The sequence below is a fragment of the Thrips palmi genome, unplaced genomic scaffold (genome assembly GCF_012932325.1).
Source record: "Thrips palmi isolate BJ-2018 unplaced genomic scaffold, TpBJ-2018v1 HiC_scaffold_15, whole genome shotgun sequence".
Taxonomy (NCBI): Eukaryota; Metazoa; Arthropoda; class Insecta; order Thysanoptera; family Thripidae; genus Thrips; species Thrips palmi.
In genome coordinates this window covers 12,627,484-12,650,976 of record NW_023144624.1, presented here as the reverse complement: position 1 = coordinate 12,650,976, position 23,493 = coordinate 12,627,484, and the positions used below count along the sequence as shown (strand labels likewise).

General features: G+C 61.3%; 2 protein-coding genes across 4 annotated transcripts; one reads left to right on the top strand and one right to left on the bottom strand.

Annotated features, from left to right (window-relative positions):
- Positions 1-587: 587 nt before the first annotated feature.
- LOC117641508 (leucine zipper putative tumor suppressor 2-like) lies at positions 588-22,397 on the top strand. Of its 3 annotated transcripts, XM_034378892.1 has the most exons (8): positions 588-954; positions 16,127-16,154; positions 19,032-19,322; positions 19,754-19,952; positions 20,411-20,753; positions 20,867-21,032; positions 21,120-21,707; positions 21,801-22,397. In XM_034378892.1, the coding sequence occupies exons 1-8, from the start codon at positions 929-931 to the stop codon at positions 22,164-22,166; spliced, it is 2,007 nt and encodes a 668-aa protein (XP_034234783.1). In that variant the 5' UTR covers positions 588-928; the 3' UTR covers positions 22,167-22,397. The 3 variants fall into 3 exon arrangements, with proteins under 3 accessions (XP_034234783.1, XP_034234781.1, XP_034234782.1); XM_034378890.1 differs by having other exon boundaries at positions 21,120-22,397; XM_034378891.1 differs by lacking the exon at positions 16,127-16,154 and having other exon boundaries at positions 21,120-22,397.
- Positions 22,204-23,020, bottom strand: LOC117641242. The gene is made up of 4 exons (XM_034378398.1): positions 22,931-23,020; positions 22,572-22,847; positions 22,407-22,493; positions 22,204-22,320 (listed from the first exon to the last, which is right to left on the bottom strand). The coding sequence occupies exons 1-4, from the start codon at positions 23,018-23,020 to the stop codon at positions 22,204-22,206; spliced, it is 570 nt and encodes a 189-aa protein (XP_034234289.1).
- Between the last annotated feature and the right edge of the window lie 473 nt (positions 23,021-23,493).

Genomic DNA, 23,493 nt, shown 5'->3' with positions numbered 1-23,493 from the left:
CACCGAGAGCCCCAAGCTTCACCCGAGCTCGCCCCAACCCCAGCCACGTCGGCGACATCGCAGAGCAGCCGAAGTAGAGCACCGCGACGTCCGCCCCCGCGCAGGGCGCGCGTGCTGAAATAGAGTCATTTCCTGGTGGCGTGGCCGGCCAGGGGCCGCCGGGCGTGACAAGCACGCGTGTCGCGTACAGGCGGTGGCTGCTTCAAGTCCAGCCGTCCAGCTGATGGGTGGCTTTGTGGTGAGGCGCGTTCGGGTCGCCGCGGCCACAGTGCCGCGACCCGCGACCCGCGAAGAGGAAGCGAACGGCGAGAGGGGAGGCGGGGCGGACGGAGTATATGGCCGTCTTGTCGTCAGGCCGGTCGTCGGCAGACTTCGGCCGACTTCGGCTCGGCCCGAACGCGCCACGAGTGGCGCACGAGCCGAGCCGAGCGCAGCCGAGCCGGCCAAGCGTGCCGAGCCGAGCACCGGCGGGGGCGCCAGGGGGTCCGGCCGTCGCCGAGCCTGCCCCGCCGAGCCGGTCTCGGAGACCGCGCCAGGGTGGAGGGGCGAGGGAGGGGAGGGAGAGGGAGGGACAGCATTCAGTGAGTCAGTCGCAGAGCCAGAGTGAGGAGCGTCCCGCACTGCTCCGGAGCCGGCACCTCGAATCGCGTATAGCCCAGAGTTCTCCTGGAACTGCCGTCACGTTTCCAGGAACTGCAACCACCCCGGCCACGAGACTGCAGTGGAGGCGCCGAGTGCTCCGAGTGCATCAGTGTCGTGAAGGGGGTTCCCCGGACGCGAGCCACCCTGTGCCGCCAACGGCCGCCAAGTGCGAGTGCGTGTGTGTTAGTGTGGATTTGTGCGAGTGTGAGTGCATCAGTGACCACCGGATTACATTAAGGATGCCCGCTGCCCGCTGGAGAGGCGACACTGGCGAGGCCGCGCCGGCATGAAGTCTCCATCCCAAAGCATGAGGTACTTTATACATATGGCATAGCATCGGGCCTTATCCCGAGTAGAGGCATTTTAAGCAGCTTTGCCAAGGACTGTACTTTCCTCGTTTAGCGCACCCGATCGCTGGGGATCCTTCTTGGGAGTGTTAAGCGCTATTCTTAAGTTTTGTGGCACCATTACCAAACTCTCCAGCGCGTTATCAATAAGCTGCGATGTCGGCATTCCGTTCCAGCGCCAAGCTGTGGCCAAGCCACGCCACCACACCGTGAGTCGGGAGGGCCGCCGCCGCCCTTCTCGGTATCGCCGCCCCAAGTCAACACTTCCAGGCAACAACGCATGCCGGCTGCCGACGGCTGCCAACCCCGTTCCCCGTTCACACGTGTGGTGTCAAATATTTCTCATACCAGCCGTGCCGCTGGCGTTTTGTTGTTTCTCCTGCGGTATTCTTTATTTTTTTCGACACGGATGCTTTGGGTCCAGTCCGGCGCACTGTCGGTCGGTTCGGTCTGCATGTCGGCGTGCCTGTCGGCGTGCTTGCCTGCATGGCTGTCCGAGGCACCGACGGCACCGCGGCGGACGGTCCGCTGCGGGGACGAGCCTTTTTTGGAACGCCTCTTAAACTCGGCTGGAAAACCGCTGGAACGTCTGTTGAACGCCTTCGGAACGTCTGGCGGGACGTCGCCGGAACGCCAGGAGGGGCGGGGCGGGGCGGGGCGGGGCCAGGAGGGCCGGCGAGTCCGTTTGAGTGTCACAGGGAAGCCGCCTCGCCGCCCGGCTCGGCTCATCGCGTGGTCCGGCTGGACCCCGCTCGCTCGGCTCGGCTCGGCACCACACACTGGCTGCCACGGCCTGCGGGTCGGATCACATCCGCATTTATGGTTTTCCTTCGGTCGCTTGCGATGCTTCATGCCTGCTTCGCCGTATATTTGCGACAGGTTGCCTGTAACTTTGGGCGAACCGCAAGTCGCAAACTCAGGGAGGCCAAATCGCGAGGATTTTATTATTTGGACGGCGTTCTCGGCTCCGCCGCACGTTCGTACGTTTGGCAACATTGACGTTGGCAAAAACGCTCCCCTCCTCGGTCCTCGTCCACGTGTTCGCTTCTTCACACCCACACGGCCCCACGTCCACTCTCGCAGGCGGCAGCAGCAGCAGAGGCCTCCCCGCACAGCAGGGCAAAAGCAAAACAATGGTCCGGCGAGGCTGGTGGGGTTGGCAGCATTGGATATTCATTCGGAGCAGGCGGAGGCAGCCAAGAGGTGACAAGAAGAGTGACGGGCCGAACCGGCCGCTGAAATGGAATCGAAACCGAAATCGGCAATTCGTCCAATCAGGTCCGGGCGGCCCGGCCCTCCCGGCCCGCCGGCCACCTGACGCGCGGGGGCACGCGGAAGCGAAGCCAAGCGAGCCGCCAGGACGTTCAGGGCGTTCAGGACCAAGCCGCCGATGCACCCATTCCAGGCCTCCAGACGCGCGCTCTGCGCGAAACGGAAGGAAAACATGGACGGATCCGGAGGCGGGTTCGGGGGCACCAAAAGTTGCCTACTTCCAGGGGCGAAGTGCGAGTTTTGGCCGTCCTCAGCGGGGCGACGCCGTCATCGCCCCCTCCCCTGGATCCGCGCCTGCGAGGAAAAGGAGTACCCGGCAGGCCTGTTGCAGGCCGGCGAATGGCGAATGGCAGTGTTTGTTTTCCCAATAAGCACGGCGGGACGGCGCGACGGCCGGGCGTGCCGAGGCCAGATAGTGAGACTGGCGTTCGTTGCACTTTGGACGACGACGACGGCGGTGACGACTGTCTCGCTCTGCTCGGACCTGGCGGCGGTGGTCTGACTCACGCCGTGACCGCTGCTGCGACTGGACGGCCTGCAGTCCTCCAGCTGTCAAAGGCTGGAGCGCGCTTTTGCGGGGTTACTCAGTTCCGGCGACTCGACTTGACTGCGGCGGAAACAACGAGGGAAAAGAAAAGGCCGCGAGGAATGCGAATGTAATGGCCGAGGATCGCCAATGAGTGGAGCGTTCGCGACACGGGGAGGCTGGCTGCCTGCAGGGCTGGCTGGGCTGGCTGGTTGGCTGCAGGGCTGGCTGCAGGGCTGGCTGCAGGGCTGGCTGCAGGGCTGGCTGCCTGGCTGCCTGGCTGGCTGCATGCTAAGGGCTTGCGACGTCGGCTTATCCGATCGCAGGAAGCCCTTCCTCCCGCGCCGCCATGCGCCGCCATGCGCCGCACGGGACACCACACCGCGGACTCCACGGACACTCCGCACTCCGTGCAGTCACGCGCTGCATGGAGCCGCACCTCCCCGGCCCTTCTGGCCGCCGCGGCTGCTGGGCTGCGGTTCAGGCCGATTCCGAACTCTGTCGCTCTGTCTCTCTCGCACTCGTTGGGGCGTTCCGCTGGGGTGCGAGAGAGACGCAGCGATGAAACAACGGTCCGGAATCAGACTCCAGAGCGGCACGCCCACGGCCCATTTACTTTGCGTCGGAATTCCCTAAAGGCTGCAGGGCGGCGCGGCGCGGGAAAGTCGCTCCGTGGATCGATCGCTCGAACGGCCAATTGCCTATGGCCCTATGGCCCTGGTGCAGCCACGGCCGGCCAAGGCGGCCAAGGGCTGGACTGCCGGCCTGTGTAGCCTGGCGTAGCCTGGCGGACTGCAGCCGCCAAGGCCCATCAGCAGCGGCCAATCCCATCCCATCCGGGGCCCCAAGGGCGGCCGCGCGGCCAGGGCCCCGCCAGGGCCCGGCCAGCCTCCGCATTTCGGTCAGAGGCGGCCAGGGCACACTGTGAGAAGCAACGACGCGCGCTTCGTGAGCGGGCAGTTTAGTTCATGGAATGATTTACAATTTCGGCCCGCCGGGAGGCGTGCTGAGCAGTCAATTTTGGTGCTGCAGTGTTGCGAGGAGTCGTGCCGGCCGCGAAGGTGCGGTGCTGGCGGTGGCCGAGACCTGCGGACTGATTCCGAGAGTCGTTTTCGTCGCAGCGTCTCTCTCGCACCTGTACGGGCCGCCCGACGAGTGCGAGAGAGACGCTGCGACGAAAACGACTCTCGGAATCAGTCTGCTGGGCGGACAGGATGAGTCGTGTAAAAGGGAGCGGGCGGCACCGCGGACTGGCGGAGACGGCAGGATGGGGCAGGATCAGGATGTCGCTCCTTTTGTCTGAGGCACCGCGTCATCCTCGGGGCCCGCCTCTGATGAGCCGGGCGGGGCGGCGCGGGGCGGCGCGGCGCGGCGCTTCGTTTGAGACGAGGTGCCGCGGCGCCCCCCACTGGAGGCTCCAGCGCCCTCGGCGGCCTCGGCGTGACTTACCGCCGCGGGCAGAACAGTGCACTGCCAGCACGGCATCGCGGCAGCGCCGCCATGGCGCCGCCGACCGAGAGCGAGCTTTTTTTAGGGGCGGGGAAATAAACTCAAAAAGAGGCGTTTATTTTTCAAAATTGATCGAAACGTTTTCAAACGGGAATCGTAGTTTAGAGGGCCCTGATGAAAATGGCTATGGAGACTTTCCGCCAACTCGCCGGAACAGGGTGAAAACGGGTTGCCTACCTACAGGCGAAAAATTTAAAATTTTGGGGAACAAGAAGTCGCATCGAACCCGTTAAAGCGGGGGGTTTCGGACACACGGGGAAAAGCTTAAATTAAATTGGCGCGCTTAAATCTTAAATTGTGGGTCCACAGCAAAAAATGTGTTTCTAGTTTCTATAATTGCGGTTTTGAACTTTTTGCTTACACACCGTACAAAATTTTTGTACCACGAGATGCGCTGTTCTCTTGCCCGTCCTGGAGTGTTCCGGATCGCAAATAGGACCCAATGGTTCTCGATCTACAGCGATTTGAGTGCCGCGCGGCGGCATTTTCCGCCGCTCTGCCGACCCTCGCCGGGCCGGCCGCGGCCGGTGGCGGCAGGCGGCTGCAATGGAGGGGACCGGCCACGGGGTTTTTTTCCTCCGGAAAAGCACCCTAAATTTTAAGATATAAATTTTTAAATTTTTGCGGGGGGTCACTCACTGACTCCACCATCGAGTCGCCTATAGAGACTGCTGCCAGGGGGGTTTGCCTACTTCCGGGCACTTGAGGGGAAAATGGGCGTTTTTGACTGCTTTTCCCTCGGAAAACCTTCTACCAAGTGGAATCCCAAAATGTGCGCTGTTTTGTCAGTTTTCCCATCGAGTGGTCTGCGGCATTGCTCGCCCTAGCGAGGCCCACAGCGCAACGTTCAAAGCGCCGCGAGGTGCGGGGTTACGGTCTGGGGGGGTTCGCGCATCCTGAGCCGGAGCGTTCTTTGGCTCCCTCGCAACCGTCGCAACCGTCTGTCCCCGTAGACTTCCCTACACTTAAAAAGGGGAAAAAAGCACCAAATTTCTCTAGATTGTATGCGGGGTATTTGAACCGTATTTCGAACGGTTCGATCATCCACGCCCGGGCCCCAAGCCTTTGAAAAGCTGCTACTCGAGACCGGCCCTGTCTTCTCATAGTCTCTGCGTCGGGAAAATTTTTAAGTCGTGTTCACCACCCCAAAACTATAGCATGGCGGTCAAGAGTGGCCCGTCCTTGCCATAGTACTCGCAAGGCGCTAAAAATTGTGCGCTACACTGGAGTAAAATGTCCCGTGACTTCAACGGCATTGCGCCGTGCAAAACCCCGAAGAAGCCGATTGGGCCCGGGTTCTGTTATACACGTCGCGGACGCAGACGTGTCACGGGGCTGCAGCAGGTGATGGTTCGGACAGTGGGCACCGAAGTCCTTGTGCTGGCAGTTCCCCTTTTCCCTCACATTATATTTGATAGAACTATGAGCATAACTGGGCAAAATCCTGTGTTGGTATCATCTTGTGGCGCTGTCCCGGGTCCCATGGACACCCACAGCTCCTCGATGCCCTGAATGTGACGGAAAGAGGACTGCCAGCACAAGGACCTTGGTGTCCCCCTGTCCGAACCATCACCTTGCTGCAGCCCCGTGACACGTCTGCGTCCGCGACGTGTATAACAGAAGCCGGCCCTCGGCTTCTCGCGGTTGCACGGCGCAATGCCGTTGAAGTCACAGGACATTTTACTCCAGTGTAGCGCACAACTTTTTAGCGCCTTGCGGGTACTATGGCAAGGCGGGCCCTCTTTGACCGCCATGCTATAGTATTTGGGGGGTGAACACGACTAAAAAATTTTTCCCCACGCAGAGACTATGAGAAGAAGGGCCGGTCTCGAGTACAGCGTTTAAAGGCTTGGGGCCCGTGGCGTGGATGATCGAACCGTTCGAAATACGGTTCAAATACACGCATACAATCTAGAGATTAGGTGCTTTTCCCATTTTAAGTGTAGGGATAGTCTACTGTGACAGACGGTTGCGACGGTTGCGAGGGGGCCAAAGAACGCTCCCGGCTCAGGATGCGCGACCCCGCCAGCACCTGTAAACCCCGCACCTCGCGGCGCTTTGGACGTTGCGCTGTTGGGGCCCCGCTAGGGCGAGCAATGCCGCAGACCACTCGATGGAAAGCTGACCAAAAAAGCGCACATTTTGGGATTCCACTTGGTAGAAGGTTTCCGAGGGAAAAGCAGTCAAAATCGCCCATTTCCCGTCAAGTGCCCCTGGAAGTAGGCAACCCGCCTGGCAGCATGTCTCTATAGGCGACTCGATGGTGGAGTCAGTGAGTGACCCCCCTGCCAAATTTCAAATTGAAACTTAAAATTTAGGGTGCTTTTCCGGAGGAAAACCGTCGTGGCCGGTCCGCTCCATTGCAGCCGCCTGCCGCCACCGGGCCCCGGCCGGCCAGGCGAGCGCGTCGGCAGAGCGGCGGAACTGCCGCCGCGCGGCACTCAAATCGCTGTAGATCGAGAACCATTGCTCCTATTTTCGATCCGGAACACTCCCGGACGGGCAAGAGAACAGCGCATCTCGTGGTACAAAAAAATTTGTACGGTGTGTAAGCAAAAAGTTCAAATAACTGCAATTATAGAAACTAGAAACATATTTTTTGCTGTGGACGCCACAATTCTCAAGATTTAAGCGCGCCAATTTAATTGAAGCTTCTCCCTGTGTGTCTGAACACTCCGCCGCTTGAACGGGTTCGATGCGACTTCTTGTTCCCAAATTATAAATTTTTCGCCTGTAGGTAGGGAACCCGTTTTTTCACCCTGTTCCGGGGAGTTGGCGGAATGTCTCCATAGCCAGTTCTCATCAGGGCCGTCTAAACTACCGATTCCCGTTTGAAAATCGTTTCGATCATATTTTGAAGTTAAATGACGTTATTCCCCGCACTATGTTGGCGCGCCGCCCTCGCGGAATGAATCGCTGGCGGTGCGGGGCCGGCCTGTCTCTCTCGCACTCCCTCCGGGCCGCCCCCACAGCCCCCACAGCCCCCACAGCCCCCGCGGGCGCGAGAGAGACAGAGCGACCGCTGACCGCGGAGTGCTGATTGACCAGAATGAGCCGAATGTGCTGGCGGCCCTGACGGCCCTGCGGTGCCGCGGCGCCCTGGCCGAGCTGGCAGCCGGCCGCCCTGGCGGTGCTGGCAACACCGCGGACCGCGGCTTGCCCCGCGCGCTATGCGGCGCTATGGCCCCGAGTAATGACCCCGCCCCCTGGTTCCCCTACGGGCCCCTGGTTCTGGTTCCCTGGGTCCCTGGTTGCCTGGGTCCCTGAGTCCCTGGTTGCCTGGTAATGGTATTCCCTGGGTCGTTGGTCCCTTTGGTTCCTTACATGTTCGCGACCCGTGGTCCATCATTGTGAGATGCAGGACGTGATAGGATGGGCGCGTAGTCGCTGGCACGGCCAGCTCGACGGACGAATCCAATCCAATCCTCCCGGCGCGGCAGTACGGCGCGCGAAACGGAGATGGATTGGCTGCGAATCGGCCGGCACTCTGCGGCGAGCCAGGCCAGCCAGCCAGCCCGCGAGGCCAGGATGGGAGTCTCTCTCTGTCTCTCTCGCACTCCAGGGCGCGCGTTACGTAGAGACGAAAGCACGGACTTTCGAACCAGCCCGCAGCCCGCGGGGTCAGGACGACCAGGCCCCGTATCGATGCACCTATCGACTGTGGCATCGAATCAGTCGAGAGGAAAGAGGGGGGACGATTCTCTTTTGTCTTTGCCGAAGCAGCGAAGGGGGGACCAGGCGGGGGCCCGGGGGAAGGGGGAAGTCGGTGTGTTTGTTTATCGCACACATGGCCGGCCCTGCGAGCCCTGCGAGCCGAGCGGCGGGCCCTGCTCGCCCTGCTGCTGCTGGAGAAGCGGCAGCAAGCGGCAGCAACAACAACAACACGTGCAGTACTTCCGGAAGCACATAATGGAAGACGGACCAAGACGGCGAGGCGGTGCGGAACGCCTGGAAGGCTGCAAGGCCTGCAAGGGAAGGCAGGAACGACGCAACGACGCCGCAGCTGCTGTCAGGCCGCCAGGGGGTGGCACGGCACGGCACGGCACGGCACGGCCTCTTCCTCTCTCGCACTGGTGGGTGCGAGAGAGACAGATTGCACTGCGGCACCGTCGGGGCAGATTCAGAGGCACCTTCTTCCTCCAGGCGTCATCCAGGGTGGTAATGAGTGGCAATGCATGGCAATGAATGACAATGAACTGCAATGAACTGCAATGAATGGCTCGGTGATGCCGCGCGCCTCTCGGGATGCTCATTTTGACGGAGCGTCTCTGGAGTGGCGGACCTGCCGCTGCCGGAGGGCCGGAGGACCCGAAGGTGTGAGTCAGGCTCGCGCAGCCAGCCGGGCGTAGCGTAGGGACCCTCTCTGTGAGAGATGGGTCAAGCTGGTGGCCTCCAGCCAATCACAGACCTCGGGTGTAAACGGGCCCGACGCCGACAAGATCAGCCATGCGCGAGAGTAGCGACTCGCTTTCGGTATGAGAAATCCGACTACTTCTGTTGTTTGCGTGATGTGACGCAGCTCGTGCGTTTGGCTTTGTCCAAGCGGACAGAAAAAACTGTAATTGACGAAAAAAAATAACCTGGTGAGTGTGAAACATATGTATCCTGGTAATATATTTTAACTGGCAACGCTTGAAGGAAGCAATTTCATTGGATACGATATGATCACGCCAGAACGTTACCCGAAAATAAACGGGTTAGGTTATGGTGTCTGCTTTGACAGCTTGTCACCTTGAAATTCGTGTCAAGCCTCATGTTACTCATTGAGTCTCGGAGGTAAATGTAACATTTTCGTTTCTGCTGTTCCAGCGCATCGGCCATGAAGTCGAACAGCAATGGACCTAATTCTCACGACTGCATCAGAGGAGGCTTTGTTGTTGTTGGCTCCTTACTTCATCATGCTCAAAGCCCAAGACTGAAGCTGAAAAGAAAATTAAGCGATAGGAAGCTGAAGTGGCCAGCCATTGTGAAGCCAATCAAGAGTAAATTGAAGCCAGCAATATCATCCTGTGCAGCAAGCTTTAAGAGTGTTTCCAAAGCCGCTTCAGTAACAGCAGACAAGTGTGAAACCTCGAAGACTCTGTGCCCCCTAAAAGCGAATGCACAGTGCGAATGTGGTGTGCCTGACTGCAATTTTATCGCAGTTCATGTCTGTAAGTTGGAAAAGTATCAGAGAGAAGAAGATGAGCATGTAAGGGAGAGGATGGTGGGGGAGGCACTAACGGAGAATGAAATCATGAAAGCAAAAATTAGATTGCTGAAGGCAGCGTTGGGAATAAATTAATTGATTGTTTACATTTTCTTGCTAAATATTTCATCACTGCATGAGTTACCTAGTAATGTATTGCAAGAACAGTTGTTTAGTTTTCAAAGAAAGCGAGCACTGTATTTTAAATGTTGGCGGTTAATGTATTTGTATTTATTGCGGTAAAAGGTTACATGATTGACATGCATATTTACACAAGTCAAAAAATTCTGTAATGAAATGAAATGTTTGTGACACTCCTCTGATAAAAATTGTTGGACTGGAAATAAGATTAATGATGGATGTAACAAGAGATTGAGTGAGTTAAGTTGTAATTTATAAGTTAACTGATTGTTGGCTGAGTGATAGCGAAGCCCGTTACTCCAGTGGGGTTAAAAAACTTTTTTACATTTACTTGCTAAATATTTCATCACTGCATGAGTTACCTAGTAATGTATTGCAGGAACAGTTGTTTAGTTTTCAAAGAAAGCAAGCACTGTATTTTAAATGTTGGGACTGTACAGGTTTCCACCCACCTGGGACAGAGCTGCCGGAAAAGATTCTTATAACTAACTTCAGGTGTTCAACAGCCTCTTCATGCTTCTTCATGTCCTTGAAACCAAAGGCAAGCACCAAAGTACGTGAAGTCATCAGTTGAAACCACCTGATCATCACCTTAATAAACCAGGCAGTTGTTTCAAATTCTTGAGGAACTAAACCTCTCATAACTAGGTACTGAAGAGCACGTCCAGTAGCATGTCCAAGAACCGTATGAGATGACTTGACGTTCATTTTGGAAAAGTGGGAGGTATTCAGATCCTTGATAGTGAGAGCAGGGACTAACTGCAAGTCCTCATCTCTCTGAAACTTTTCCAGCCACTGGATATGCTCCAGAGAGACTTCCCTTGATGGCAACCCATACTCCTTCACTATGTCTTCGGGGAGAGTTAAGAAGCCATTGCAGCACAGCATTTCCTTCAATGACTTGTACAGATGAACCGGGTCTGGCATGCACCACAATTTCTTCTCAGGGTTGACGGGATTCGGAATGCACCACTTCAAGTTGTGCCTTTGGGTGCAAAAACCAAGTGATTTTAATAAACCACGGTTTCCCATATCACAGACAAGGCTAAGAACATTGCATTTACACTTTTCTGCTTGCTTCAGCACTTCTAACACAGTTGCTTTTTTACCTTCATCATTACCATTTTTACAAATTAAGTTATATCCTATGAGCTGCTTCCAGCGCTTCCGGGTACCTCGTAGCATGTAAGCCTCTGCTTTGTGGGCCACAGTCATTTCATCTCCAGGTAAAGTTCCATACCCGAAGAAAGTTTAGTTCCAGCATCATATTCAATTTTGGACTGTGTGGAAATTTCATCAAAAACAAAAGAACAGTCCTTGTCTCGATCATCTTCAAATTCTTGAAATTTCAGTGCCATTGCTTCAAAAATCTCTTCATGAATGCCAGGTAGTAACTTGATATGTTCAGTGCGCCTATTCAAAGTACGCCTTGATGGCAATTTTTCCTTTGGGAAGGTTTCTATCACTTTTTCATATGGAGTGGAGCCACAAGCAAACCTCAACTGCAAACCACGTTGTATGTCTGCAGAAGTGTACTCTTTCTTTACAGGGGTCTTGCCTACATTTTCTATTGATGTTAATATGGTCTTCATTTCTTCTTTACTTTTGTTGCTGTGAGCGAGTTTTGATTGCAGGATGTGAATTTCGGATTCCAGGCTGCAGTTTTCTTTGAAGAGGTCGTCTGTCACTCCAGCTGGTACATGGACGGGGCAGGAAGGAGAACTGAACTGAGTGTAGCAATGGTCATGCTGGACTACGCTCTTGACAGTGGTGTTTTGTTGATGTGGCTTCTTGGCAGCCCGCTTGACAGCTATATCACAAATGCAGAGCTTGCTTGGCACTGCATCAGGACGGAGTCTCAGCTTCCACTTCACCCATTGGCTTTTGGAAAAGTGGACCTGAAATAGGAAGTTACCATGAATCAACACCACCAGCGACATTATAGGCATAAACAACAAAATCCATACGAAACTTACATCACAGACTCTTGCTTCCTTGTACGGATTCCACTGAGGCCTGCCAAGGACCTGCAGCCACTTCTCGCGAAGTTGAGGATCCTTCGGGTATCTGCACATCGTGTACCCTTTTGCACTGCTGTTGTAGCAATTGACAGCCGTGCACCCTGCCCCCATCCTAGTACCTCGTTAATAAATCACTGATGTCCTGCAACAAGGTGGAATTGCAGGTTAAGGTGCTAAATACCTGAAGAAGTAAAGAATGCAGGAAAGCAAAATGAAAAAAATAAAATAAACGCTGAATTCGGTTTGAAAACTGAAACATGGATGAACTTAAAGTCGAACCCGTGCAAATAATCGTGCTTCTCAAAATTAATTCCCAAACGGACGTACCTTTCCACCTGGCGTAAGATCACATAGGCACCACGATGCGACACGAGGATTTCTCATAGCCTAGCCTCTCGAAGGGGGCCTTTTCGCCCGTTTACACCAGAGCGCCTGTGACGTCAGCTCTGACCCATCTCTCACAGAGAGGGTCCCTAGCGTAGCGTTGACGACAACAGCTGGGCCGCCCCGCCCCGCCCCGCCCCGCCCCGCCCCGCCCCGTCCATTCTGTGGGTGGCCCCGGGACGACGGCAGCGGCGGGGCACCTGCGGCTCCAGGTCTCCAGGAGGGACGCGCACCAAGCGCACCCTCCCTAGGGACCCTCCTCCTCCCGCCTCCTCCCCCACCGCGTCTACGACGTCTACGCCGCGCGGAAGCAGCCGGGCCGACGCGGCAAGACGAGGGCGCGGGCTGGCTGCGCTGGGCTGCGCTGGCTGGCCGCTCATTGTTGCGGGACGGCCCCTCCGGTCACGCACGCAGCGAAATTAGCCAGGCCAACACAACAACGTGACTGGCTGGCCAGCCAAGACTGACCAATCAAAGAGGCGGTGGGGCGGGGGAAGAGGCATGGCTGTAGCGGCGTGCATGTACCTATGTGTGCGCGCGCGCGTTTGCGTCTTGTCAGTGTGGGCGCCAGGTGACGGTACCTGTTGCCTGCAACAAGTGCGCCCCCAAGCACCCCCCATCCTCGCCGTCCCCGTCCGCGCGGCCGAGGCCATGGCCGAGGCGGTATCGCTCTCTGGAGCCTCCAGCCTCCAGCCGCCGCGGCGCGCTGCCCTGCTGCCCGGCGCGCTGCCCGCCGCGGCTCGCTGTGTGGTCCTGGAGTCGTGCTGCAGCGCTGCGGCGACGCCGGCCACGCTGGAGCCACGCTGGAGCGAGTCCTGCAGTCCTGGACCGGACTGGCACACGGAACCGGACTGGAACGACGGACGGACGGAATGGATTGAACAAGGGTAACGGAAAGGAATACAACGTCCAGATGCATCGTCGATGCTGACGTCGGCAGACGTCGTCATGGCTGAGGCTGAGGCTGAGGCCAAAGCGGGGGGCGAGGTCGGGTTGGGCTGACCGCTGGCCGAAAATGCACGCGGCCAAAGCACGCCGACGATGGCGAACTGTGGTTTGGAGATGGATGCGGCCGCTGGCGACTGATTCCGCTCAGCGTTTCGTCGGTCTGTCTCTCTCGCACCCCTGCGGGCCTGCGGGACGCCCCGCGAGCGAGACGCGGCGACCTGCTAAGCGCACTGTTCGGAGTCGAGCCTCCCGTCCCGCGCGTCCGAGACCGCGTCACCCATGGGTGCTCAAGCTTGGCGGTGGCCGCGGCGGCTGCGGTGACGAACGGAGGCCGTGGGGCCGCGGACCGAAGCCCGGTACGGCCGAGGGGCCGAGGACCCGCGAGGACCGCGGCGCACAGTGCACCCACCCGCGCAAGCCCTCCGCCCTCCGACTGCACCTGTCCGGATTGAGATGCCTGCCGTGCACTGCCGTGTTGCTGGTACTCTGCACACGCTCCGGCGAGTCCCGGGCGCACCGGCAGCTGCGCGGCGCGGAGGCCCGGAGGCCCGGAGGCCCGGGCAGGGAGGCGGGCAGCCGGAACCGAACCGGGCCGGGCCGAGTCGGCGAGCGGGTGGGGCGCGGAGCTCGCGGAGCTCGACGCGGAGCGGGTTGCCGGCTGGAACCATATTTCACACTCGCGGCGCGGCGCTGCGCCCGGCCGGCCCTCCGCCCCGCCCCGCCTCGCCGCCCTGCCGGCCGCTGGATCGCGGATGCTTTGCTTGTAATCACCATAAAGTTTGGCACTTTCACAATGTCAAGTGAATGGCGCCGCACCGTGTTGTTGTTGTTGTTTTGGGCCAGAACACGCACCGTGATGCCGCGTCTTGCGCCCGCCCTGCCCGCCTCCTCCCCGCATGCGGGCGGCCGAAGGATACTACTTTGTTCGCGAAAATGCTCCGAGAGGCTCCCCGCTGTTTTGAAGCGCGGAGCGTAGCGCGCGGCACGCTCCGAGGCTTTGAGCGAAGCTGACGAAGCTGACGAAGCCCGCATCGCGCGCGTTGCCGCGTCGTCGACAGCGCCGAGGGGCACGGCCGGCGGGCCGGCCAGACCCGGGCTTAATTGACTAGGAAAACAGAGCCGGACGCTCCGAGAGTCCAAGAATTTTGGCGAGTCAACCGGTCAAGCCCGGCCGCCGGCGCCGCTGGCGCAAACACGGACGCCAGCGGGCACCACGAGCTAAAAGCCCGCACGGCGCGCACGGCCGGCACGGCCAATAACCAATAATCGGTCAGAGTAAAGGTTAGCCCGCTGCAAGTCGTCCAGTGCCCCCCCCCCCTTACCTCTCTCCCGTCCCCCGCTCTCGTCAACTTTAATCATCGTCATCAGTAGTAAAGACAAGCCCCTCACCAGCAGCACAGCAGCGGCCTTGGCGCCGCCATTTGCAACAGGAGCCAGCCTTGCAGTGCAGTGCCTTGCCGTGCCTTGCAGTGCCTTGCACGTCCGGGGCTCTGCTGCTTTGCTCGATAGAGAAACCGTGTAATTATTAAATTGGACATTCCAGATTTCGAATTAATTTTCTGAGCGCGCGGCTTACGGCTTTGCCATTGGCCTGTTGATTTTTAATTTTTTTTCTTTCATAATTAAGTTGTCACGGCTGGCGTTATTTCGTTCGACCTTTCTTTTTAGCAGTTGAAGTGCCGCGCTGGCGCGCTGCTGGTGGCTGGGTTGACTCGATAGCGGTCTCATACATTAACGACTACTGGCGGTACCCCCATGCTTTTGGGCACACACTCACACACTGGCGCGCGCTGCCTCACACACACAGGACCCACATGTTATTGAACCGGGCCATGTGGCGTTGGTGTTAAGCGCCTTGGCGGGCGCAGGCCCCCGCAGCAGCCGGCCCAAAATAATTCCTCTTGCGCCGCTAGCTGTCATTATCGGGAAAATCTTTTCTGTTTTTATGGAGCTGGCGAACATGCGGCGCGGCGCGGCCGGGCTCGGCGTCCCCAAGTTGCCATCAGATTATTTTAATTTGGCGTGCCAGGCCAGGCCGGCCGGCCGCGGCGTATCCAGCGTGTGTCGACAGGTGTTAAGTACACGTGTCAAGTATCGCGTACACGTGTCGGCGGCAGTGTCTCTCTCGCACTCGCAGCGCGCCCCGCCAAGCCCGCCAAGCCCGCCAAGCGCACAGCGCCCTGGGGCACGGGTAAATGGGTAAATAGGAGCAGGCTGATAAGTGTCCCCGTCGGTGCCGTCGCCTGGCCGCCGCGGCGTCCGTCACGCACACACACTCACACACACACACACGCACGCACGCACGCACGATGACACTCGACAAGTCACCAGACGAGACGCCATGCTCGACCGATAAATGTAGCGCGCCGGTGCGTGGGAATATGCTGGAGAACAACACACACACACACACACACACACACACACACACACACACACACACTCACACTCACACGCGCACACACTGGCTTGTCCTGTCTAGTCCCGGACGCCTAAGCGGGGGCGTACCCTTCCAGCCGACACACACACTCACACACGCACGCGCCACGCCCATGAACGTCCGCCGGCTGGAAGATGCTGCCTGTACCCCGCGGTACCACGTAGTGGCCGCTCACCCCGCCGGACGTACACTGTTTGTTTTGCCCTTTGAATGGTTTTCCCGCCACCACCAAGCAGAGGCTCTTATTGGAGGTCTAAGCTATTTCAATTCTAGTCGAGATCCCAATGAAGTCTCCCGTGCTGGTCGCCTGCCGTGGCTTGCGGCATTGCCTGCTGGGACCAGCGATGCTGTGCATAACGGACCCCGCTCTCGCCGCTTGGGCAGGTGCTTGTGTGTGTGTATGCGTGTATGCGTGTGTGTGTGTGTGTGTGTGTGTGTGTGTGTGTGTGCGCGCGCGCGCGCGCGTGCAAGTGAGAGGATGGCCAAAGGCGAAAGTATAAACGTGAATACGTTTCGGGTATGGCCTCCCTCTTTGACCCCCCCCCCCCCTTTCCCCCTCGACCCCTGCTGGACCCATTTCGACTCTCTTCACAAATTTCCTCCTCCTCCTCACACACGCGCACACACACGCACACTCGCCCATTCAAATGCGCATTACGTTGTCGTGAAAGTGTTTTGGGGCTGACGCGCACTTTGTTTGTTTGCTTGCAGGTTCTCCTGCGCCTCGTGCCCGCTGCAGGTGAGTCGCGCGTACAGAAGGCCACATTCGCGAATTGGAGCAGTGTAGTGTACCGCAGTGCGCCGAGCGGCGAGGTTTGGCCGCTTGCGCTGCTTGTGCTGCTGGAGCGATGCAATGCAGACCTGGGCAGCGTCTCGGCGTCGAGCAGGGTGCCTGTGGGTGCTGGGTACTGGGTACCTGCACCGCCTGCACCCACAGCGCGGCGAGAGGCTGGCCGGCGAGCTCGTGTCGCGCAGCGCTAGCGTAGCGGTACCGGCCTGTCAGTGCGCTACGCGCGAGGGCGGGGGCGGGGCGGGGCGGGGCGGGGGCGGGCGCGGCGGGGCAGTGGCGGTGCCAGAGGGCAGCTGGGCGGTGGCCGCGCGCGGAGCCCCAGCCCGCCCCGCTGCGCTGTGCTGCGCTCCCATGCGATCAACTCGTCACTCGTGAATCTTTACGAGACAAAAGCTCTCCCCATTCCCCTCCGCCGTGCCCAAGGTACCCAAGGCAGTGCCACGGCCTCCTGGAGGGCAGGGTCGTCGCCGAGGGCGTCGCCACCACGCGCCCGCCCTGGCTGCGCAACAGCTGCTGTTGGCGGCGTTTTTCGTTTTCGGCGGTGTTGGGTCGGTTCGGGTTCGGTGTGCAGGCGATGGCGCCACCGCCTGTACACTGCTATACACTGCACTAGCTGGGGGCAGAACGTACCGACGTTCCCCGCGCGGCTGCAGGCTGCAGTGGCCTGGCCCGGCCCCGCCGCTGCCAACCTTGGCGTGGCTCTGCGGCCGCGCGGCGCGCTGCCTCCAGGCTGCCTCCCCCGTCCACGGCGCCGTCCACGCCGTCCACGCCCAGCGGGTTGCGCAATGGCCGCGGGCCGCGGGTGCGAGGGAGCGAGGGAGAACGAATTGGCGAGAGCGGGACGGAGCGAGTCACGCTCAGTGCTGCCAACTGACAGGCGCCTGAAATGTCACCGTCGCAACGACGACCCCTCGCGAGCCTTGCGAGAGGCCCCTGGGACGCTTGCGGGACGCTTGGCGGCACGGTGACGCCGCTCATTGGCAACCTTTGAAACCGCCCTTCTTCTCCGTAACTGTTATCCCCCTTTGTTTTTCGGCCGCACCGGGCCGCGCCATGGCGGCAATGGAGGGTACGTAGCGGTTCGAGGTGCATTATCCGGGCCGATCTGCGACCAGGCCCCTATCGGCGGGGCCACGGCGGGGCCACGGCGGGGCCGGCCCTCCGCCCCGGGCTGGGAGTGCCACGGAGTGCCACGGAGTGCCCGACCAGAAGACCAGACCAGACCCGCGCCGAGACGCCGCGCTGGCCGCGCTGCCATCAGCCTTCGGCATCAGGCATCGGCCAGCATCGGCGAGGCTGGGCTGCTGGGCGAGGCGAGGCGAGGCGCCGTTCGATGCTCGATAGTTGGGCTCAGCTTATCGCGCCCAATAAGCTCCTCGGGCGGATCGGGCGGATCAGGCAGAGCTCATAGTCACGGACCGTCTAGCGCCGTGCCGCTGACGCGGAGGCTTTTCCGGGAAAGCGGCTGGAAAACCTGGCCAATGGGCTCGTGGGGCTGCACTGCATCGCACTGCATGCGGCCGATCCGGCTGCGTCATAGAGTCCTTGGCGTTCCGCGCGGAATGCGCGCAGGACAAAGACCGCGAGCTCGTTTGGGGCCGGCGCGGGAGGCGCGGGGGCCTGGACGCCAGGGCGTGGACTCCAGGGCCTGGAGCTAGCAGCCTGGAATCTGGAGGCCTCGGAGGTAACTCCCTTTGGTCTGGACACTGGCTGCGGAGCTCTGCGGAGCCAGCAAGTTATTGTGGCTTCGGGACCCGCGCCGCCCCGCCCCACTCCACTGGCCACTCCGCCGCCAGCCCTAGCCCTGCCAGCGCGCCAGCGCACTAGATAGATACGCCTATCGCCGGCGGGGCCTGCGGCTTTGAGAGGCACGCGCGCCGTGTCGTCCTGGAGTCCAGGCCTGGAGTCCAGGCCAGCCTGCCAGGGTTGGCTCACTGCTGGCTCCACTTTCGCTGTCCTCCTCGTTGGCGCCTCCAGCCTTGCAGCCGTCCAGCCTCGCCGCCGTCCGCGCTCCGCCCTTCGGCCTGCCATGGGCCTGCCGTGGGCCTGCCCGCCTGTCTGCCGGCCATCCATCTACGACGCTGTACCGAGAAGTGATGAGGCAGTGGACAGGCAGACAGCGCGCCGGACGGACAGGCAGACGGACGGACAGGCGGACGGACGGGCGGCGCAGAAGATGCCTCGCGGGATTCACCGGGCAACACGCTGGACGCGCCCACGCGAGTCACGAAAGCGCCTCCGTGCCGCAGAGTCTCGGAGTCGCGAGTCGCGGACGGCGTGCAACGCGACGCCTGCCTTGCCGAGGCGACGCCCACGCCGCCGAGCTGCTGACGCTCACGTTGGAGGAAATCTGCGAAACACGGTTTTCTCCCAAAGAGGCTGCGCGGCGCGCGCGCTGCCCACTCGCCATTCGCCCCGCTCTCGTCTTCAGTTTCAAACGCCGAGCCGCCAAGGTGCTCCCAAAACGCAAGCGCGATGATGCCCTCGCTGCCGCCGCGCGTGAACGAGCCTGCCGAGGTTCTTCTCCGCCGGTATAACGTGTCACCCTAGTCAGGACGGCCTTGTCTCGTTTTGCAGTGCAGGCGGGCATGTGTGGGCCCCGAAACGCCATACGTTCAGTTGTGGTCTAGCCAGCCCGTAGTGGTAATGGTAATGGGGCCCCTGCGAGGTAGGCAGCCGCGTCGCTGCCGTGCGTGACGGGCCTGCATCGCGCCGCCTGCGCCGAGGACTTCTCCGCGGCCGCACCAAGTCGTGTTGTTGTTGCTGCGATGCGGCCGCGCCGCAGTCTTGGTACCCTTCTTCATGTTGTTGTTGCTGCTGTTGCAGATGTCGCGGCAGGGCCAGGGCCTCGGCCAGGGCTGGCAAGGGCTAGGCCCAGCCTCCCATTCGCAGGCAGACTCCGGCCGCGACACCGTCTTCTCCTCGGACGGCTCCTACGGCTCGTCCTGCGAGGCCGGCGGGCCCGGTGAGGGCGAGGGCGGAGGCTCGGGGGCGTCATCGGGGTCCTCGTCGTCGGGGGTCGGCTCGGCGCACACCCCCACCCCCAGCACCCCCACCCCGCCGTCGGAGCCGACGCGGCCGCCCAGGATCACTCCGTTCAGCGGCGTGCTGTCACAGGTGGGTGTTGCGTGTTACGTGATTTGCGGACGGGCCCTGCAGTCCGGGGAGCAGCCCGGCGCTGGAGGCAAACGGCCGCCAGGCCGCGGCACGCTGCGCGCGGCGCAGTGGAGGGGTTTAGCTTACAGCTGATCGCTTGGTAAGTAAGAGTAGGAGGGACTTCACGAATATCGGCCTGCCTCTCCCCTTCCCCTCACTCATGCTTCTCCTCGCCCGTTGCCCCCTCCCTCCTCTTCCCTACCTCTCCTTGAATCAGGTCACGCTCTGCGCCAGGGCTATACCACACCGCCAATCCACGTGTGAGTGTGTGTGTGTGTGTCTGTCTGTGAGAGTATGAGGGAGTGGGGACGGCTGCTAAGCGACCTGCCTACGAGCACGGAGTTTGCCCAGAGATAGAGTCGGAGTTTGATGTTGACTTTGTCTGTTTCCAGGGCAAGGCGGTGATCAGGCCCATCGCCTTCAGGCCCTTGCAGGGCACCATGAGCCCCGGCCCCACGGCCACGGCGGGCGGAGGCCGGCAGTCCGGCGGCCGGCACGCCCTGCAGGGTTCGAGGCTGACCAACGCGGGGGAGCGGTACGGCTCCACGCCCGTGCTGGCCAGGCCGGGCACGCGGCTCGCGCTGCACGGCAGTGAGTATCCTTCATCTCGCATTGCTTGCGTTCGCCAACCTGTCTCCGCACTCCGCGCGCTGGTGCAACAGGGGGCTCTGGTTTGGAAAGAGCCGGGACCACCCTGACGAGCTGGCACGGCCGGGCACGCCATGGCGGCCTGACGGTGATCCGAGTCCTTATCAAGGAGCACGGGGCGGTCGGGCGGACGTGGGTTCGACAGCCTGGGCGGCCCGTGGTGGCCCGGGCCTCTTCCTCGTCCAAACAGTCCGAACCAGGACAAGCGGGGCAGGGCGTCCTTATCGCCTGAAAGCGCTCGATCGGACCGATAAGACGGACGGGCCGGCTGGAGCCCCGGAGGGGCCACGGTGCCATGCGCCACGGGGCCGCGTCCGTACCGCTGAGCCTCCGCGCACCCCATTGGTTCTTGTTTTCCCTGTACTGCCCGCACGCGCTCAACCTGTTGGTCCCTGTTGCAGGCACCACGGACCTGCGGTCGCTGCACGCCAGCGGGGCGTCCCACCTCGGCGGCCCCCTCGGGGGCTCCCTGCACGGCGGCCTGGGCCCCCTGGGGGGCTCGGGCTCCCACCTGTCCCTGGACCGAAAGCTGACGCTGTGCTCCTCGCCGCCGCTGTCCTCGCTGTCCTCCCTAAACTCGCTACCGCTGCCCGGGCGCCTGGAAGGGCGCCTGGAAGGGCGCCTGGAGGGGCGTCTGGAGGGGAGATGCGACCCCTTGGCAAACTCCAACGGCCTCACCGTGCCAGTGCCCTCCAGGGCGGGTTCCGTGGACCGCAACATCGGCCACAGTCACCGCTCAGATGCGTGAGTATATGGTCCACGGAAAGCACGGGGAACCCCCTCGCTGGCCTTGCCCGGGCCTTCCCCCTTCCCCCTCTTCCCTCTGCGGTCGCTCACAACCATTTGGCTGCCCGCAGCGCCCTTCGGAGACTGCCCCTCGTGGGGCTGCCGTTGTCCTCCCTGTCGCTGCACCATGGCTCGGCGGACCACGTCGACGGCGACCTGGACGGCAGTGGTCTTCCCCCCGACATGGAGCTGGAGGCGGCCTTGCGGGGAAGGGACTCGGAGCTCGCCGTCCGGCAGGTACGTGTAAACGCGTCGGCGTTCGAATACCAGCGAGTTCCTTCCTTTTTTGTTCCTTCCCGTATTTATTCTGTTTGGTTTTTGCAGCGCGAGGAGCGGGCCGAGCGCGGAGGCTGGGCACGGGAGCTGCGGAGACTGCAGCACGCGGCGGACTCGCGGCAGCGGCAACGACAACAGCAGCAGCAGCTGTCCCTGCAGCAGCAACAGCAGCAGCAGCAACAGCAGCAACAACAGCACCGCGACCGGCAGCGCCACGGACTACAAGGAGTGCACGACGAGGTCCGCCTGCTGCGCTCGCGGCTCGAGGAGACGAGCTGGGCGCTGCACCAGCGCAACGGCGAGCTGTCGCTGCTCAAAGCGCAGCTCAAGGAGGCCCTGTCGCACCAGGAGCAGGCGGCGCGGCTGTCCGGCAGGGCGCAGGAGGCGGTTGCCCTGCGCGCCGAGAACCGCGACCTCCGCGCCCAGCTGGAGCGGGCCGACGCCGACCGCGTCGCGCTCCGACACTCCCTGGCCGAGCGCGACGCCGACCTCCACGGCGCCGCGGACGCGCGAGAAGCCGCACTCCGCGACGCGGCCGAGCTGCGCTCCGTGGCCAGGCACCTGGAGGCCGAGCTGGAGCTGGCGGTGGCCCAGGCCAAGGGCAACCAGGCCGTCAGCAAGCACCACAGCAAGCAGGTGGGTGAGGAGCAGAACGCCGGCCGGAGAGACGCGTCACTTTGTCTTCGTCGATGGTGTTCTGACGTTCCGCTTCCTGGCTTGCCGACGCAGGGACACTCCCAGTCCGACGCGCAGCCCGCCCTGTCCGCCGACGCCCAGAACCAGCTGCGCGCCGAGGTGCTCCGCCTGCGGGAGGAGCTCGCCGCCGAGCGCGCCACCTGGGCCGAGGAGAAGGAGAAGGTGCTGCGCTACCAGCGGCAGCTGCAGCTCAACTACGTGCAGATGTTCCGGCGGACGCGCTCGCTCGAGGCGGAGGTGGAGTCCCTGACCATGGAGCTGGAGCTGGAGACCAAGGCCAGCAAGCACAAGGCCTTCGCCAAGGCCAAGGGCTTGGGTCTGGCCAAGGGCCTGGGCCTGGGCAAGGGCCTGCAGGGGCTGCCCATGCCCGAGCTGCACGCCCAGGCCATCGAGCTGTGATGACGAGTCCCGGACCCGCCCCGTCAGTGAAAGACAGTCATTCGGCGGCGGCAGCTTTGGCCTCCGTCTGGTTCAGCTGCTCGGCCGCCTTCCCCGGGGTGAGGATCGGGAGCTGGAGCAGCATGACCACGAACGTGGCCGTGTTGCCCATTATCTAGAGAGTGTTTTTTAATCAGAGTTATATAAATGTTATTAAAATAAGTGAATAAAAGAGTACGAACGAGCAGAGAATGCGTGTACCGTGAACAGGAGGCCGTGGTCCAAACTGACTATCCCGCACACGCGAAAATGTTTCGTCTCCCGGCTCAGGCGGAGCAGGTGTCGCACCTAAGACACGCCCTCTCGTGTAAGTATCTCGAGTCTGGCGGTACAGCCCCGTGCGCTGCGAGTGTCTGGTGGACTCACGCGGTGGCGCTCCCTGGCCGGCCAGGCCGTGGTGTCCAGCGTGCCGAGGATCGTCTCCGTCTCCTTGGCCTCCCTGTACAGCCAGCCCGCGGTCACGGCGAGGGAGGCCACCCTCGTGAGGTACATGAGGATGTCCATCAGCCTGTACAGGCGGATGCAGGCGAGCGTGTCCTCCTGCACGGCCTGCGCGGTGGACGTCACCAGCCCGATGGACATCTGCAGGAGACTGTACAGCAGCGGCAGGCCCAGCATGTCGTGGCCCAGCAGCGCGGACACCTTCAACAACTCAAAGGGGGTTGCGGTGTGGGGACGCGAACCCGCGACCTTCGCCTTCACGCCGATGCGCAGCGCCCACTTACCTGCTCCATGGTGGCCTCCCAGCGGTTCGCCACGCCCTGCAGCAGTCCGCGCTGCACCGTGGGGTCCAGGGTCGGGGATGCCGCCGTCATGGCCGCCGTTATGTCCGTGGTCGCCGGGCACAGCGAGGACAAGCGCCGGTTCAGGACCTGGGTTTCATCCTGGGTTCAAATACCGACTTCCTTTCCGCACGTAAAGTACCGACTGTGTTCCGAGAGCGTTACGCGTATTTTGAGGGCGGAGAGCGTGAGGGCGATGGAGACGAGGCGGTCCATGACGAGGGCGCAGAAGCCCGACCAGGCGGCGGCCACCGCGAAGCAGGTGAGGTCATCGTCGAATTGAAAGATGACCGTGTACAGCACGGTCTGCAAGTCAAAGTACCGCGGGGTGAGCGTGCATGCCCGCACCGACCGGGGAGCGGGGGCTAGCCAGGGGCTAGCTGGCTACCTGCGAGGCGACGTGCGACAGGAAGAGCAGGGCCGTCACCACCACGAAGGACGGCGCGGGCCGCAGCGGGCCGGCGTGGGCCATGACGGCGGCGAGGACGGGCGCAGCGCGGCCCAGG

Excerpts from the sequence above, each read along its gene's own strand:
- LOC117641508 (XM_034378890.1), top strand. The coding sequence starts at position 929 with ATGAAGTCTCCATCCCAAAGCATGAG. Across the intron at positions 16,155-19,031 it reads GCGCCTCGTGCCCGCTGCAG|ATGTCGCGGCAGGGCCAGGG; the intron begins GTGAGTCGCGCG and ends CTGCTGTTGCAG. Across the intron at positions 19,953-20,410 it reads GCGGCTCGCGCTGCACGGCA|GCACCACGGACCTGCGGTCG; the intron begins GTGAGTATCCTT and ends TCCCTGTTGCAG.
- LOC117641242 (XM_034378398.1), bottom strand. The coding sequence starts at position 23,020 with ATGACGGCGGCATCCCCGACCCTGGACCCCACGGTGCAGCGCGGACTG. Across the intron at positions 22,848-22,930 it reads GGGAGGCCACCATGGAGCAG|GTGTCCGCGCTGCTGGGCCA; the intron begins GTAAGTGGGCGC and ends GAGTTGTTGAAG. Across the intron at positions 22,494-22,571 it reads CGGCCAGGGAGCGCCACCGC|GTGCGACACCTGCTCCGCCT; the intron begins GTGAGTCCACCA and ends GGCGTGTCTTAG.